The sequence below is a fragment of the Chelonoidis abingdonii genome, chromosome 4 (assembly GCF_003597395.2).
Source record: "Chelonoidis abingdonii isolate Lonesome George chromosome 4, CheloAbing_2.0, whole genome shotgun sequence".
Classification (NCBI taxonomy): Eukaryota; Metazoa; Chordata; order Testudines; family Testudinidae; genus Chelonoidis; species Chelonoidis abingdonii.
The window spans coordinates 115,145,213-115,159,703 of NC_133772.1; the positions used below are offsets into that span (position 1 = coordinate 115,145,213).

Genomic DNA, 14,491 nt, shown 5'->3' on the forward strand with positions numbered 1-14,491 from the left:
AGTGTGAAAAAACCAAGGGAGGGAAAACTGGTTCTGTAGTGGCAAGCCATCACAGTCTTTGTTCACCCTGAGCTGATGGTTGTCAATTTAGATGAATATGAAGCTCAGCAGTTTCTCTTTGAAGTTCTGGTCCTGAAGTTCTTTTGCTGCAGGATGGCCACTTAAGGTTGCTATAGTTGGCGGGAGGTTGAGTGTCTTCGCTACGGTTTTTGTATATTGGCCATTCCTGATGATCTGATTTGTGTCCATTTATCCTTTTCCGTGAGACCTGTCCAGTTTGGCGATGTACATAGCAGAGGGCATTGCTGGCAATGATGGCGTAGATTACATTGGTGGACGTGCAGGGAATGAACCGGTGGAATGGTGTGGCGATCTGGTTTAGGTCCGTGATGTGTTCGCAGTGTAGATATGTGGGCAGAGTTGGCCATCGGGATTAGTTGCATGGATGGTCCTGAGCTAGAGCTACTATGGTGCGGTGGTAAACGAAAAAGTCTGTCTAGCTCGGGGACTCTCTTTCTGCCCCGCCACCCCACCAACATGATACAGTTCTGTGGCGATCTGGAAGCCTACTTCGCATGTCTGCGACTCAAAGATACGTCCAGGACAACACTGACAGTGCTACTGATACAATGGTTACCCTCCCCACCAACAGCACAAGCAGAAAGAACTCCACATGGACTCCTCTGAGCGGCGAAATGATAGTCTGGACCTATACATGAATGCTTCCGCCGACGGGCACAGCAGAGACGTGGAAAACAAGCATCGCTTTGCCCTCATAGACCTAAGTCAGTGCAGAACGCAGTGCCTCCGCAGCCTCAGAACCACCCTGACATATCATAAAAGAGGCTGATAAAGGAGGGCTGTTGTCATCATGAACAGGTCTGTACTACCAAAAGGAGGCTGCCAGACAACTCTCTAAACAATTCTTACAGGGCCACTTTCCCTACGCACTGAGGTATACACTAGAAACTGCACCATCTACTCAACACTCCCATACACTACACCAACAAATCAACATACCCTAGAGCCCCAACCGGCTATTACTGTCTACTCCCAAGATCCGCAAACCCGAAATCTGGACAGCCCCATCATCTCGGGCATTGGCATTCTCACTGAAGGACGTCTGGATATGTGCTCTCTACTCAACCCAATGCCACCAGCACTCCCAGCTATCTCCGTAACACCACTGATTTCCTGAGGAAACTACAATGCATTTGTCACCTCCCAGAAAACACCATCCTAGCCACCATGGATGTTTGAGGGCTCTCTACAAAACATCCCACACGGCCGACGGAATACAAACTTGTCGGAACGATATCCCTAGATGAAAAAAATGCCCAAGCACAACTGGCTGCTGAGCTCTGTGCCTTTATACGCCACACAAACATTTCAAATTTGATGACCAATATATATCTCCAGATCAGTGGCACAGCTCACGGGCACCCGCATGCGCCCCAAAATGCCAATATTTTTTATGCTGACCTGGAACAACGGCCTTCCTCAGCTCTCGTTCCACTCACGCCCCCTTTCCCTACCTACGCTACATTGATACCATCTTCATCATCTGGACCCATGGAAGGAGACTCTTAGAAAAATCTCACCACCAGATTTCAACAGCTTTCCACCCCACCATCACCTCAGCCTGGAACCAAATCTACACGGAGGTCCACTTTCTAGATACCACGGTTTGCAAATAATGATGCGTCACATTAACACCACGCCTATATCGAAAAACCTACCCGCCCCTATGCCTACCTTCATGCCTCCAGCTTCCAATGCCGGGCAACCACACGATCCATTGTCTACAGGCCAAGCACTGAGGTACAACCGCGCATCTGCTCTAACCCCTCAGACAGAGACCAACCACTTACAAAATCTCCACCAAGCACTTCCAAAAACTACATACCTGCACAAGGAAATAAGGAAACAGATCAACAAGGGCAGACGTTTATTAACTGTACCCAGAAGCCTCCTACTGCAAGAGCAAATCCAAGAAAGAAAACCAAACAGGACTCCAACTGGCCATCACATACATCCCCACTAAAACCCCTCCAACGCATCATCAGGGATCTACAAACCCACCTGGACAATTGATCCCACACTTTCACAGGCCTTGGGTGGCAGGCCAATCCTTGCCCACAGACAACCTTGCCAACCTGAAACGTATTCTCACCCAGCAACTGCACACCACACATAGTAAGCTCTAGCTCAGGACCCAATCCATGCACAAATCTCGATGCCAGCTCTGCCCACATATCTTCACTGGCGACACCATCACAGGACCTAACCAGTCAGCCACACCATCCACACGGTCATCAACCACTGCACGTCCACGCAATTGTATCTGACTGCATCATATGCCAGCATGCCCGCTCTGCTATGTTACAATCGCCAAACTGGAGCACGTCTCTACGGAAAAGGATTAAATGGACACAAATCAGAATCTGGAGTAGGCAAATACAAAATCTGTTGAGGGAGCCAACGCAAACCTCCACAAGACCTGTCCTAAGTACCGGCCACCTATAAGCAGAACCTTAAGGTGGCCATCCTGCAGCAAAGAACTCAGGACCAACTTCATCAAAAAGAAAACTAGCTGAGCTTCTCAATTCATCTATAAATATTTGACACCATTCAGCTCAGGTTGAACAAACACTCGTGAACATGCTTGCAACCTACAGACCACAAGTATTCTCCTCTCCTTGTTTTCACACCTCAACGCTAGATAACGGGCCTCATCTCGTGATGAACTAACCTCGTCAACTGCTAGAACAGGGCCTCATCCTCGCTGATTGAACTAACCTCGTTATCTCTAGCTTGCTTGCTAGCATATATACACCTGCCCCTGGAAATTTCCACTACATTCATCTGACGAAGTGGGTATTCACCCACGAAAGCTCATGATCCAAAACGTCTGTTAGTCTATAAGGTGCCACAAGATTCTCTGCTGCAATAAACATTAAAGCTATTTAGGGAATCCCACAGAGTACTAGCCTGTGCAGTGCTTGTACTCTAGCCAATTTTGCCATACTTTCATTAATTTCATAAGCATTCACAAACAAAAAAAATGGTTCTTTGTTGCCCCCCCTCCTCTGCTTGATGTGTATCCCCATTTTGCTGAGAAAGTTTGGTGGCAGGTTTTGTCCAAAGAAGAATTACTAGTGAAAAGCAAAAATAGCACATATATTGGCAAGAATCTGTTGGAGATATGCATTCACGCTTCAAAGCTAAATGCAAATTTAAAATAAATGTATGGATTCGTTAATTTTTGATTGCATGATTTAAGGCCTGAGCTGAAGTTTTCATAATTACTTTAAATCCATTTACCAAATGAAAATATTAACTGTTCTCATTTATACCCACTGATTTCTGTTGCACAGCAATTTCTGAAACTGAAAATTCACATCTCAATAAATTTTACATTTTGCTAGTTAACGGCAGTAACTTTTATCTGCTCACCTCTCTTCTAGACTAGATTACTTCAACCTTCCCCTCTTCTAACCACTCCAATTCCCATCCTGCTTCTCTATAGTCTGTCCAAAATCCATGGAAGTCTTCTGCAAATCCACTGTGAACCTGTTATCTCTCCTGTCTCCTTTTCAAACCCTCCGCTGACTCCCCTTTTCCCTTCCATATCATGTTTAAGATCCTGGTTCCCATTCTCAAGGCACTGTGCAGCTCTGCTCTAGACTACATCTCTGCTCTAATTTCTCCCTACTACCTGCCCCTCACTCTGCCTACAGTCCACACCTAACAACTTCCTTTAACTCTCTCCCACTGACATTTCCATTACTTTTTCCACACTGTCCCTTATGCACAGAACTAAGGCACACAGATACTATTCTGACAGGGAAAATGGATACATTAGACCAGGGGTCTCAAACTCAATTTACCGCAGGGCCAGTGCTAGTTCTCAAATCCTCTCAGCGGGCCAATAATGTCACTGAAGACGGTGTTCGGAAAAGAAAACATTTATATTGTATTTTTTATTTTGAATTTCTTAGAAATAATAAAACTGTTATACAACTTTATACAATTCCTCACCCGCAAGAGAGTTTTTAGTATTTGCCAGACACCTGGCAGTGCTTCAGTTCTGTCAGTTTGTTGATGTTTGGCCTCAGTGACTGAGCAGTTGAAACCTTCAGGATTGCAGCAAGGTGTGCATCAGATAGTTGTGTTCGGTATTTTGACTTGTTTAGATTCATTGTGGAAAAAAGTGACTCTGCCTCCATGGCTGATTCTGCCCGGCAACAAGTGATGGTATCTCTGTCCCTCTCCCCAAGCCAATGGGAGCTGCGAGGGGTGGCGCATGCAGCAGACAGAGCCAACAGCCTGGCTGCCTGGGCCTCTCCTCTAGAGGGAGGTTCTCAGGCCGCAGATCGCCCACAGGCCAGGACTTTGAGACCCCTGCATTAGACTAATCAAATAGATCTCCAGTCTCTTCCTAGGTGGCAAGTCAGTAAACCCATCTCTTTCAAATCTCAGCTCAAAACAGACTTCTTCCATAAAATCTATTGGTATTAATTTATCACCTACGGAAGTGTGATTATTTAAATAAAATTAAAAGAGATGAACAGCTGTGTGATGAAACCCCATTATGCATTGCCTGGTACTGACATGTCCTAATTGTTGACAGCCATTTGTCTTTTTCGATTGAGATGGGGCCATACGTCCTCTGTGTTCTAGAGGTGGAGCCATATGTCCTCTGTGTTCAGTTTGACCCCAAGAAAGCTATTTGGACACTTAAGTAACAATACCACCAATGAGAAGAACAAAAAAACCATGTAATTGTCCCAAAAGAAAAGTTTTTCATTCTATAAATACTTCAAATAAGTATATTTTCCTATGTAAATTTTGTCTAGAATTCATGAGATTTATTATTGGTTTGAAACATTTAAACATTTTATAAAGTAAAATGACAGTCTAACGAGGAGAAAGGGAATGCAGCAGTCTAGAAATAATCTAGATTCCCCTCCCCAATATGTTGTTATTATTAAAGAGATACGTATTAAGACACATGAGCTGAATGGAAAATTGTCCACAATGAGAAGTTAAGATTCCAAGAACCAGCTTCAGAAATGAGAACGCAGAACTAAAGCCGCAGCACATTCAAGCAAATGAAAGTAAAGTGAAGGATTATATGGGAAAATGAGAGCTTCTCCATTAACTTTAACTCCACAAATCAATTTTTCAAAAAGCTTATTTATTTGTTGTGGCAAAATGACCAATGTTCATATGGTGCGTCCTATGCTTTTCTTGGTGGGGGGGCTAGGACACACCCCCTTGCTCCTGCTCTTGGGGCACCAAGGGCCCCGCTAGTGGTCTGGGAAGGTGGCAGAGGAGGGAAGCAGGGAAGGGTTCTAGGTTTGCTCCTCACTCTGAGCCCCAGCTCCTCTCCACCACTGCGAGTTTCTTATCCTCTTCCCACTTGGGTATGGTTACCCTTGTTCCTTGACGCTGGGGGAAGGAGTCTCCTTGCCCTGCTGGAACAGGGTCTCCCTTCCTCCAGTTCTCTGGTCTTTCAATTATCAGCAACACACCTCCAAACTCCAGTCCTCTGTCCTTCCTGGCACACCCTGTCTGCCTGAAGCAGGGGGCTGTATTAGGTTCCTGGTAGGGCCTCAATTGACTACAGGTGCTCCAATTAACATATAGTAACCCTCCCTAGTCTACAGGGAACCATGCCTTAATTAGCCCAGGGCCTATATATTTCCCCTCGACCACTGTCACTGCTCCCTGGACCTGCTGTATCACATTGTCTATAAAGATGAGTGCGTGAGCCTAAATTAAGACAGAGGAATTCCATAGCATTTATCACCCTTACTCAAAATGGAAGTTTAGAGATTTGTAATTATCACATATTGGACAATGTTAAAAATTTGTAGAAGAAGCTAATGCAGGATGGAAAAGATGACCTAAAATTGATTCCAGACAAATACATTTGTGGTAACATTTGCTCATTGCTTTTACATGCTGTTTTGTCTGTACAGAACTGTGTGAAAGAGACAAGCAGTACAGTCACACCCAAAGGAAAAAAGCCCAAAGACCTTTGTCTTCATGTACTTAGTGGGGGTGGGGGTGGAGGGGGGAATTGCTAGTGAACTTTTCATTCCTACAGTTTTAACTAGACTATGGTAAAATTCGTCTAACAAGAGTTAGACAGCTCTTGATCACAGTGAACTCGATTGTGATGCTGTAGTGAAGTGAATGTCCTGTACACAGAAAAGGACATTTGACACACTGATATTTTTTTAACATCATAAAAGGATTAACAATCCTGAACAGCTGGCCAGATTTGATCCAAAGAACACAGCAGTAAGGATAAAAATCAACTTTTTTCCCCTGGGAAATCTTTTGGATTGGTAAAAGTCAATTTAGAGTTCTCATGTTTTCTTTTTCTTTCTTTCTTTCTTAATTATGTCCATGTGGCAACAGAGTTGTGCCTGTCATTAACATTTGCAGTCCAAACAAACCTTGCCATAACAAGATTTGAAAGTTACTCGCATGAAACAATAAGATACGAGACTTGTAAGCCAATGGTTTTAGCATCCTTTTAGTTGCATAATGGGCTGGAGACTATTTGAAATCCTAAGTAATTTCCTGTGGGATGCTACTTTTTTCCCCTTTAACTTTTTTTGTGAATTTTAATATATGAGATTAACTTTTATGTCATAAAAATGAGGAGCAAAGTCTTCCATTTACAATTTTGCCATTAGAACATAATATTAATTTAATGTACTTGGCACTGTTCAAGATAAATTCCATCACCATCTGTGCAATGAAATCTCTCTTTGAAGATACAGTGTCCTGGAATAAGAACAAGGAGAGAAATCTCTCTCATGGTATACCAATGGCATTGATTGGGATATATTTGTGTGCTGAAGAATACATTAAAAAACCATGATGGTGTGAAGAGAAAATTGGAAGCCAAATGGAAGAAATTAGAAGACAATGTAATAAAAGACTTCAGAAGCTGAAGTCTGACAATTATGTGTTTGAAAAAGAACTCTGGAAGGTACAGGAAAAACTTCATAGACTTACAAAAGAATAGTGATAAAATGTTAAAACAGTCTGAGCGCACGGGAATACCTAATAGTATACATGCACAAACTAAACATTAAAACTGTTGTTGGAGGTGGTCAGGGAGTACTTCTGGATTTATAATGCCAGTTCAACAGAGAAATAGCAGAACAGGAAGATAAATATGTCCTGCTTTCCATTCAATATCATTCAGACACACCAAAAGAGAAAACAACCAGATTCTTTGAGGAGGAAAAAGTTGTACACAACCACAAAGAATCCAGTAAGTTGGTTTATAGTTTAATCTTATGTCCACCCAGAAACTGAAGCTAGTGTAAAATTTGGCAATGTCTGTTAAATGTAGTTTCTTCAAACACTGTTTTTGTTTTTATTTTGTTTTGAGCACACGACACCTGTGATCCTGGAGCTGCAGTGGCTACCTACTGGTTTCCTGGTTGTGTTTAACTTTGGTCCCAGGCCACTTAGGGCTTTACTTACTTCAGAGATCACCTTGCTCCCCATGAGATACTGATATGTTTGTACTCCACAAGGGAGCGTGAGCTGGAGTTCTGCTGGTAACTCTGGCACAGCATTCTCTGTTAGATCCTCAGATCTTGAGAATTCCTTCCCTCCTTTGGCCCAGAACAACCAAAGTTAATTAGATTTCAGGGAGCACTTCAAGGCCCATCTTTTCTTCTTGGCTCATGAAGACTGGGAGACTAGTGAGCCGGGGTAGTGAGATGTAACTATCATGGGTGTTTGGTTGAGGGTTTATGGTTTGTATATTTTTGCTATGATTGGTATATTGTGGTCTGAAGCAGTTGAGGGATTCTATTACTTACGTGCTACATTTTTAAAGATGGTCAAGGACACTCAGAACTTAGGATGGGTCGTCTTTTGTTGCTGAAGAGTAAATCGATAGAAATGAACACTGTGTATTCAATGCAATACTGTTGTAGCTATGTTGGTTGCAGCATATTAAAGATATAAGGCAGAGGTTAGGTATATTAAAGATATAAAGATCTAAGGTAGAAGTTGAACCAACTTCTGTTGATGAGACACAAGCTTTCAAACTTAAACAGAGCTTGTCAAAAAAAACTTGAAGAGCTCTGTATAAGCTCAAAAGGTTCTCTCTCTCATCAACAGACATTGGTCTAATAAAAGCTACTACCTCACCTGCCCTGCCTCTCACAGTGTCTTCAAGTCATAGTAGTACATAAGAAACCTCTGAAAAAGTCTACAGCTCCCTAACACCTTTTCAAAGACTAGAGAACAAGTTATTTTTTTAATGTCATCATCATAAGATGATGATCAGTGATGAAAATCTGCAGGACTAGTAGTTCTCTCCATATCAATCTTTCAACATGTCTTGATTCTAATCTTCAGCTCTTGATATAGAACCCAGCAATGAAATTTAAATATCCATATCGAGAAGCCACACACTGGCCTGTGTCATCTGAGTCAGGCTCAGGCTGTAGAGCTATAATACTACAGTGTAGAGCTCTGGAACCTCATGAGGTGGGGAGAGGTCTCAGAGCCTGGGCTCCAGCCCAAGCCTGGATGTCTACACTGCAGTTTATAGTCCCACAGCCTGAGCCCTGCAAGCCTGAGTCTGCTGACATGGGCCAGCTGCAGGCATTTAACTGGAGACATACACTGTGTAGCCTAAAACTGGAACAACAAGGGATGCAGCAGGTCAGAACTCAGATTAAAAGAGCTGAATCAAGAACACTTGCACAGGACCAGATCTCATTATGCTTTGTAATATTGCCCAGAATTATGAATCCCTTACTTCCTTGATCAGGAAAAGTTTACACAATATGGTGGCCATCAGTTCTAAAGGTGGTCCCAGGAATCCTGCTATCACTACATTTAAGTCTCAGGAAGGAATGGGAATACATGACATGGGGATATAATCTGTCCAGACCTTTTAAGAATCTGACTCATACCAGATTAGAAAATACTCAACAACCCACAACTGGTGGGTGGAAAGCAGAGATAGCTGCTAGATGAACACTGATTGAGCTAATCAATAGATTTTGCTGTTTCAGGTGGAACAAGTAGTCCAAAACATGCTGGATAGAGGCCCGGAATGGCAAAACATCCCTCTGTTTTGACCATAAGGAGAACTGTTTCTACTTCAACAGGTAAGTGCTTCTAATAGGTGGCTTTCTGCTAGTCAGGAGACTTTTGTACATTCCCAAAACACTCTGTCTCCAGAGGAGTTAAGTATGGAGCATCCAGGGAGTAAGATGAAGAGTTGCTAAGTTGGGATGTAAGATGGAGAGTTGCTAAGTTGTCACAGAAGCCCTGGCCAAGAAGCTCAGCAGACTAGAGACCCAGTGTAGGGGAATGGTCTGAGAGCCCATACTCCAGCCCAAGAAGGAACACCCACACTGCTATTTTCAGCCCCGCAGTGAAAGCCTGAGTCAGTTGATCCAAGCTCTGAGATTCACTGCCATGGGGTACTTTTAACAATGCCGCTGTACCCTTTGATGTTAACTTGAAAATCAGCAACAGAATAAAGTGATAAAATAGCTGCTGAAACAATGCATTTTGTTTCCATATTCAACTGCTATATAAAATTTTATCCAGATAACAAAAAAAGGTTAAAAATTAAATAATCAATTTTATTAGTTATAGAAATCTAAACACAACACTGACTTTTATTATGTGTACTAGGATTGTGATTAAGGGCCTCAGTCTTGGCTCTGGACCCCATTATATTAGATGCAGTAAAAAAAAAATTAAGAAAAAGATAGAAAAAAAAGTTCCCATTCTGAAGATCTTACAATCTAAATATAAGACAACAGATGGACACAGACAGACAGATGGGAAAGCACAAGAAACAAGGAGACAACATTGGTCAACAGGATAGTCTGTGGTCTCATCACACCACCAATCGAACCACTGTCAAGTTTTTTTTGTTTTCTTGACAAACAAGAGTTTTAAGGAGGAATCGGGAGGAGGAGGAGGAGTTAGTTTTATGGAGGTTTACAAAGAGCTTCTCCCCAGCATGAGGGGCAATATGGGAGAAAGCCTGAAAGTACTTGTTTGAAAATTTAGCAAGTGGGCAGCTGGCATCAAGGGCTGACTGGAGATAGGAGTTGACTTTTTGATACTGAATGGGAGATAAGAAGTGGAGTGTGGATAGATCATGAAGGGCCTTGAAAGTGAAGACAAGTAGATTAAGTTTGATATGCTAGAGAACAAGGACCCAGTGGAAGGATGCAAAAGGAGGGGTGACATGGTCAAAATGGACTCTTCATATACTTAAGCACATAGGAGAATGCATTGCAGGATTGGAGCCTTATTTTTAAAGGCTGCTTTCTCCTATGTCCTCTTCAGATTTTTGCTGTTAGTACTTTAACCTTCAGTACACTTTTAACCTTCGACAGCTCAAATGTGGGACATGATACAGAGCCAAAACCCCAAATGAAAGATACAAATATAAAAGAAGGCCAAAAGTGATTCAAGATAAGTTTCTTTAGCATAATTTGAAGCCTTTTCTGACTCTTAAAAACATCAGCTACAATTTCCTAAACTGAACACAAGTCTACATGCTAATGTAGGTGTAAACCTAAATGCTGTTGCAAAAATAGTTAATAATAAAATTGTAATTTATTCTTATTTAGATTATTACAAACTTGCCTTCATCTTTACTGAATTTTAGGAGATATCTACAATTACTTTCATATACATTATTTTTATCTTCTTTATTATGATAGTGTATAAGGACCAACCAAGAATAGGGCCCTACAGTCCAAACACGGTCGTAGGCAATCCCTTCTCTGAAGATATTACAACCTAAATACAATGATATTTGGAGAAACCTGTGATGTTTGGAGAATCAGATAAGTAACCAAAACTGTAATTTTGTGAGTTCTCTCACTAAATGAAATGTTCAAGCTAAGGAAACTCCTAGGAGATCTCTGCTTTCTGTCAAACAGGGACAGAGTAGTGTCAAGGAAGATACCACCTCCTTAGCCATAAAAGTCCACAAGTGTTTACACAGGCTCTGAAATACAGCTTTATAACTGCTATTTTGCTGTAAAATTCTATGTTATTCTCTTTTATGCTATGTTCTGAAAGGTGTATATCACTGTTAGTAATTGTGACTCGTGCTTTGTAGAGAGCATTTGCTAGGAGTCTAATCATAACTTGTAAATGCTATAAAGAGTGGGTCATAAATCAAGAAACCATTTGGTCTACAGGCAAAGAAATCAATGAGATTGTCATATCAGAAATCAGGCCATTTCCCTTGTACAAGCAGCTTGTTTGGTATAGAGATGATTTTATCTCAAGAAAGCAGCCTTCCTCTCCCCCCACACTAGAGACATAAATATCTTGCAGAATCCTGAATTTAAAAGAATGTTAAGGCTATTCTCTATTGAAGAGAAGTAACAATCAGGATGTGTTCTCAGAGAAATTAAACTTGTCATCAGAATGGGCCTTCCTCCCCCTTAATAGAGAAAAATCTTAGTTTAAACCCCCAAAAATGTAGGAATATTCTTATTGGAACTGTTTCTTTCATAACCACTCTGAAGTCAATATTCTTCAAATGTTAAGGAGTACATTTAAGGTTGGAAAATGTTTTAAAGAGGACCTTTGTTACTTCTAATTCATTTTTCCTTTTAAAGGTGAAAACCTTGCTGTCCCTCAAATGCTTAAGATGGTACGAGATTATTTTGAGATGTTTATATGATCCCATTGTTAAGGGAATAGTGAAAAGCTCTTTGTACAAATACAATAAGATCATTTGATGCTATAACTGTTTACTAATGTCAGAAGCCATTTGAGTATAAAGATATTCATATTAATTGGGGAATTAGTTATCTTGCGGTGCTTAAGCAACTCCTTACTAAACTCAAGAAGACAAGAACCATCTCTCCAAGGAGCATTAAGAGGAAGGAAGAATTTTTTTGATAACTAACATGACTATCATTCTGAAATCATTTACGTTAAAGATTTCCTTTAAGAATCACTTAAGTCTGAAAAGACTATTATAAGAGCTGAAGATCTCTATATTGGAAAACACTTGAACTAATTTGAAAAAGAATTTCATGTTCTATTAAATCCTGAGGAAACTAATGTGAGATCAGAAAATGAACTCAGTAAAAAAAAGAGTAAAAACTCTAACTTTAAAGATGTGCTGAGAACTTTCCACCCCAAAAGACAAAGCTAATTAGAACTCTGATGCATATGTATTAGCAGACTGCATATTCATGAGCTGAAGCTCTTGCCAAGACAACCACAAGGGTGTTGAGCCAATGGCTACGTCCACACTACGGCATAATTTCGAATTAGCTAAAACAGGTTTTATTAAACAGATATTAAAACGTCGATTGTGCGCATCCACACTAGGCACATTAATTCGACGGTGTGCGTCCATGGTCCGATGCTAGCGTCGATTTCTGGAGCGGTGCACTGTGGGTAGCTATTCCGTAGCTATCCCATAGTGCTGCTTTGGTTTTTCTTGGTAGACTTGTCTGAGATCCTTAAACTTTCACTCTGCACTGGCACTGAGTCCCTGCTGTTTTTGGCCTTTCTCAACATAGCTTTTGAATTTTTCAAATATTTTTCATTTCAGTATTTTCGAACGTGAGTTCTGTAGCACTGATCCTCTCCCAGTCATAGCGATCAAGATCCAGTACCTCTCACCTGCAGGTCCATGCTGGAGCTCTTTTTCTATTCTCAGGAGATTGCATTGTTACCTGTTGTGATGAGCTCTGCATGCGTCCCTGTTGCTGATCAGACTCCACGTAGCCAACAGGGAAATTGAATTCCAAAAGTTTCGGGGTGGAGCTTTTCTGTTTACCTGGCCAGTGCCTCTTGAGTTCTGGATTTGCTTCCGTCCAGAGCGGTCAGTGGTGCACTGTGGGATACCTCCCGGAGGCCAATAATGTCGATTTCCGTCCACACTAACACTATTCCGATATAATAATATCGATTATAGCGTTACTCCTCTCATTGGGGAGGAGTACAGAAATCGATTTAAAGAGTCCTTTAAATCGATTTAAAAAGCACTGTAGAGTGGACGGGTACAGCGTTAAATCGATTTAACGCTGTTAAAATCGATTTAATGGCGTAGTGTGGACCAGGCCGATGACCTGAAGAAGAGCGCTGTGAAAGCTCGCCTCTCTCACCAACAGAAGCTGATCCAATAAAAGATATTACCTCACCCACTTTGTCTGTCTAAAATAGTGGAAGTCACATCACTTAATTGGCATTAAGAGAGACAATTAAGACTTAGCCTATCATTTCTTGTTTCTTGAAACTATCAGTTTTTAGTAATTTTGAAAAAAATACTTGATGCTCAACCACTTAAAAAAAAACACATCGTTTACCCCAAACTAACCTTTTCTATTTGGTCAAATTACCATTATGGTTGAGAAGTTACTCCCACTACATTTTTAGACACTTACAGCTTTTCAAGAAAGTTATCCTTTGAATTGAAATTTCTCATGTTTCTTTCTGAACTCAAAAGTGAGCTTTTCTTATAAAGTTGGGCAAAATTCTATCTGCCATGCTTTAAATAGTCAAGCATGAAAAGACTTTAACCGTGTTCTTTTTAACTCCTTTTATTGTGCTCAGATAACTTTATACTTATAAAACTTTAAACTTGTCCTGGACTTCTTAGCATTACACAACGATTTAAGGACAAAGTGAAGAATAATAATTTATCCACTTTAAGCAACAGAAGAGTTAGACTCAGAGCTGTTACCCACACTGGAATCTGGGAGGATGTGAGGACAGATATCTCTACTCTTGCAGAATGCCATCTTTAATGGCCACTTACTATCAGGACCTCACTTTAACATATCTGAAAGACAGTACTGTCAGCATCATTGTGCTGTGCTATAGTGCACACTAATACCAAGCCGGGATTGGTACAATTTTGACTGAGGGAAGGCAGTTCCCTATTGAAATCACCAACACTTCTCTTGGAGGTATGCTATGAAAGTACTGATCTCATCCAACCATATTTACCTTATTTGATCTAACACAATCGTAGCCTAAAGTGGCATGGCTGCAAATGTTTTCCCAAAGCTTACATATATTATTTGGCAGTCTAAAACATCTAAATAGAGTACTGAAATTGGATGGATTTTGGCCCTTATATATCAGATGCCCAAAAAGATTAGGATGCTTGTTTACCTTCTCCTCCAGTTCCTGTTTCACAAGCTCATATTTCCGTCTAAGTTTTGTGTTTTCCTGTTCACTCTGGGTTAACTCTTCTGTCATCTTATCACATTCAGTTTTCATCTTCTCCACCTGTCGACGCTGAGCTTTTACTACATTTTTCTCATCTAAAAGTTCTGTCTGATGGTAGCGGGAAAACAGAGGACATGGTCAGTATAAAAGTTCTTTATGAAAATTCCTAGATTGCATAGCCCAAATCCATGCAAAAAGATTAGGGGAAGATACCATTATTTAATCAGTAAGACTTTGCTACAATTTTATTGGGATTACA

The 14,491-nt window shown here is 41.0% G+C and overlaps 1 protein-coding gene across 3 annotated transcripts in view; it reads right to left on the reverse strand.

Annotated features, from left to right (window-relative positions):
- The window catches only part of CEP128 (centrosomal protein 128), a 430,997-nt gene that overhangs the window by 284,245 nt on the left and 132,261 nt on the right, over nucleotides 1-14,491 (reverse strand). For all 3 annotated transcript variants that reach the window (XM_032801915.2, XM_032801917.2, XM_075065602.1), the window contains exon 15: nucleotides 14,176-14,340. In XM_032801915.2, coding sequence (XP_032657806.1) covers nucleotides 14,176-14,340 — 165 coding nt within the window. The remainder of the gene's footprint in view (nucleotides 1-14,175; nucleotides 14,341-14,491) is intronic.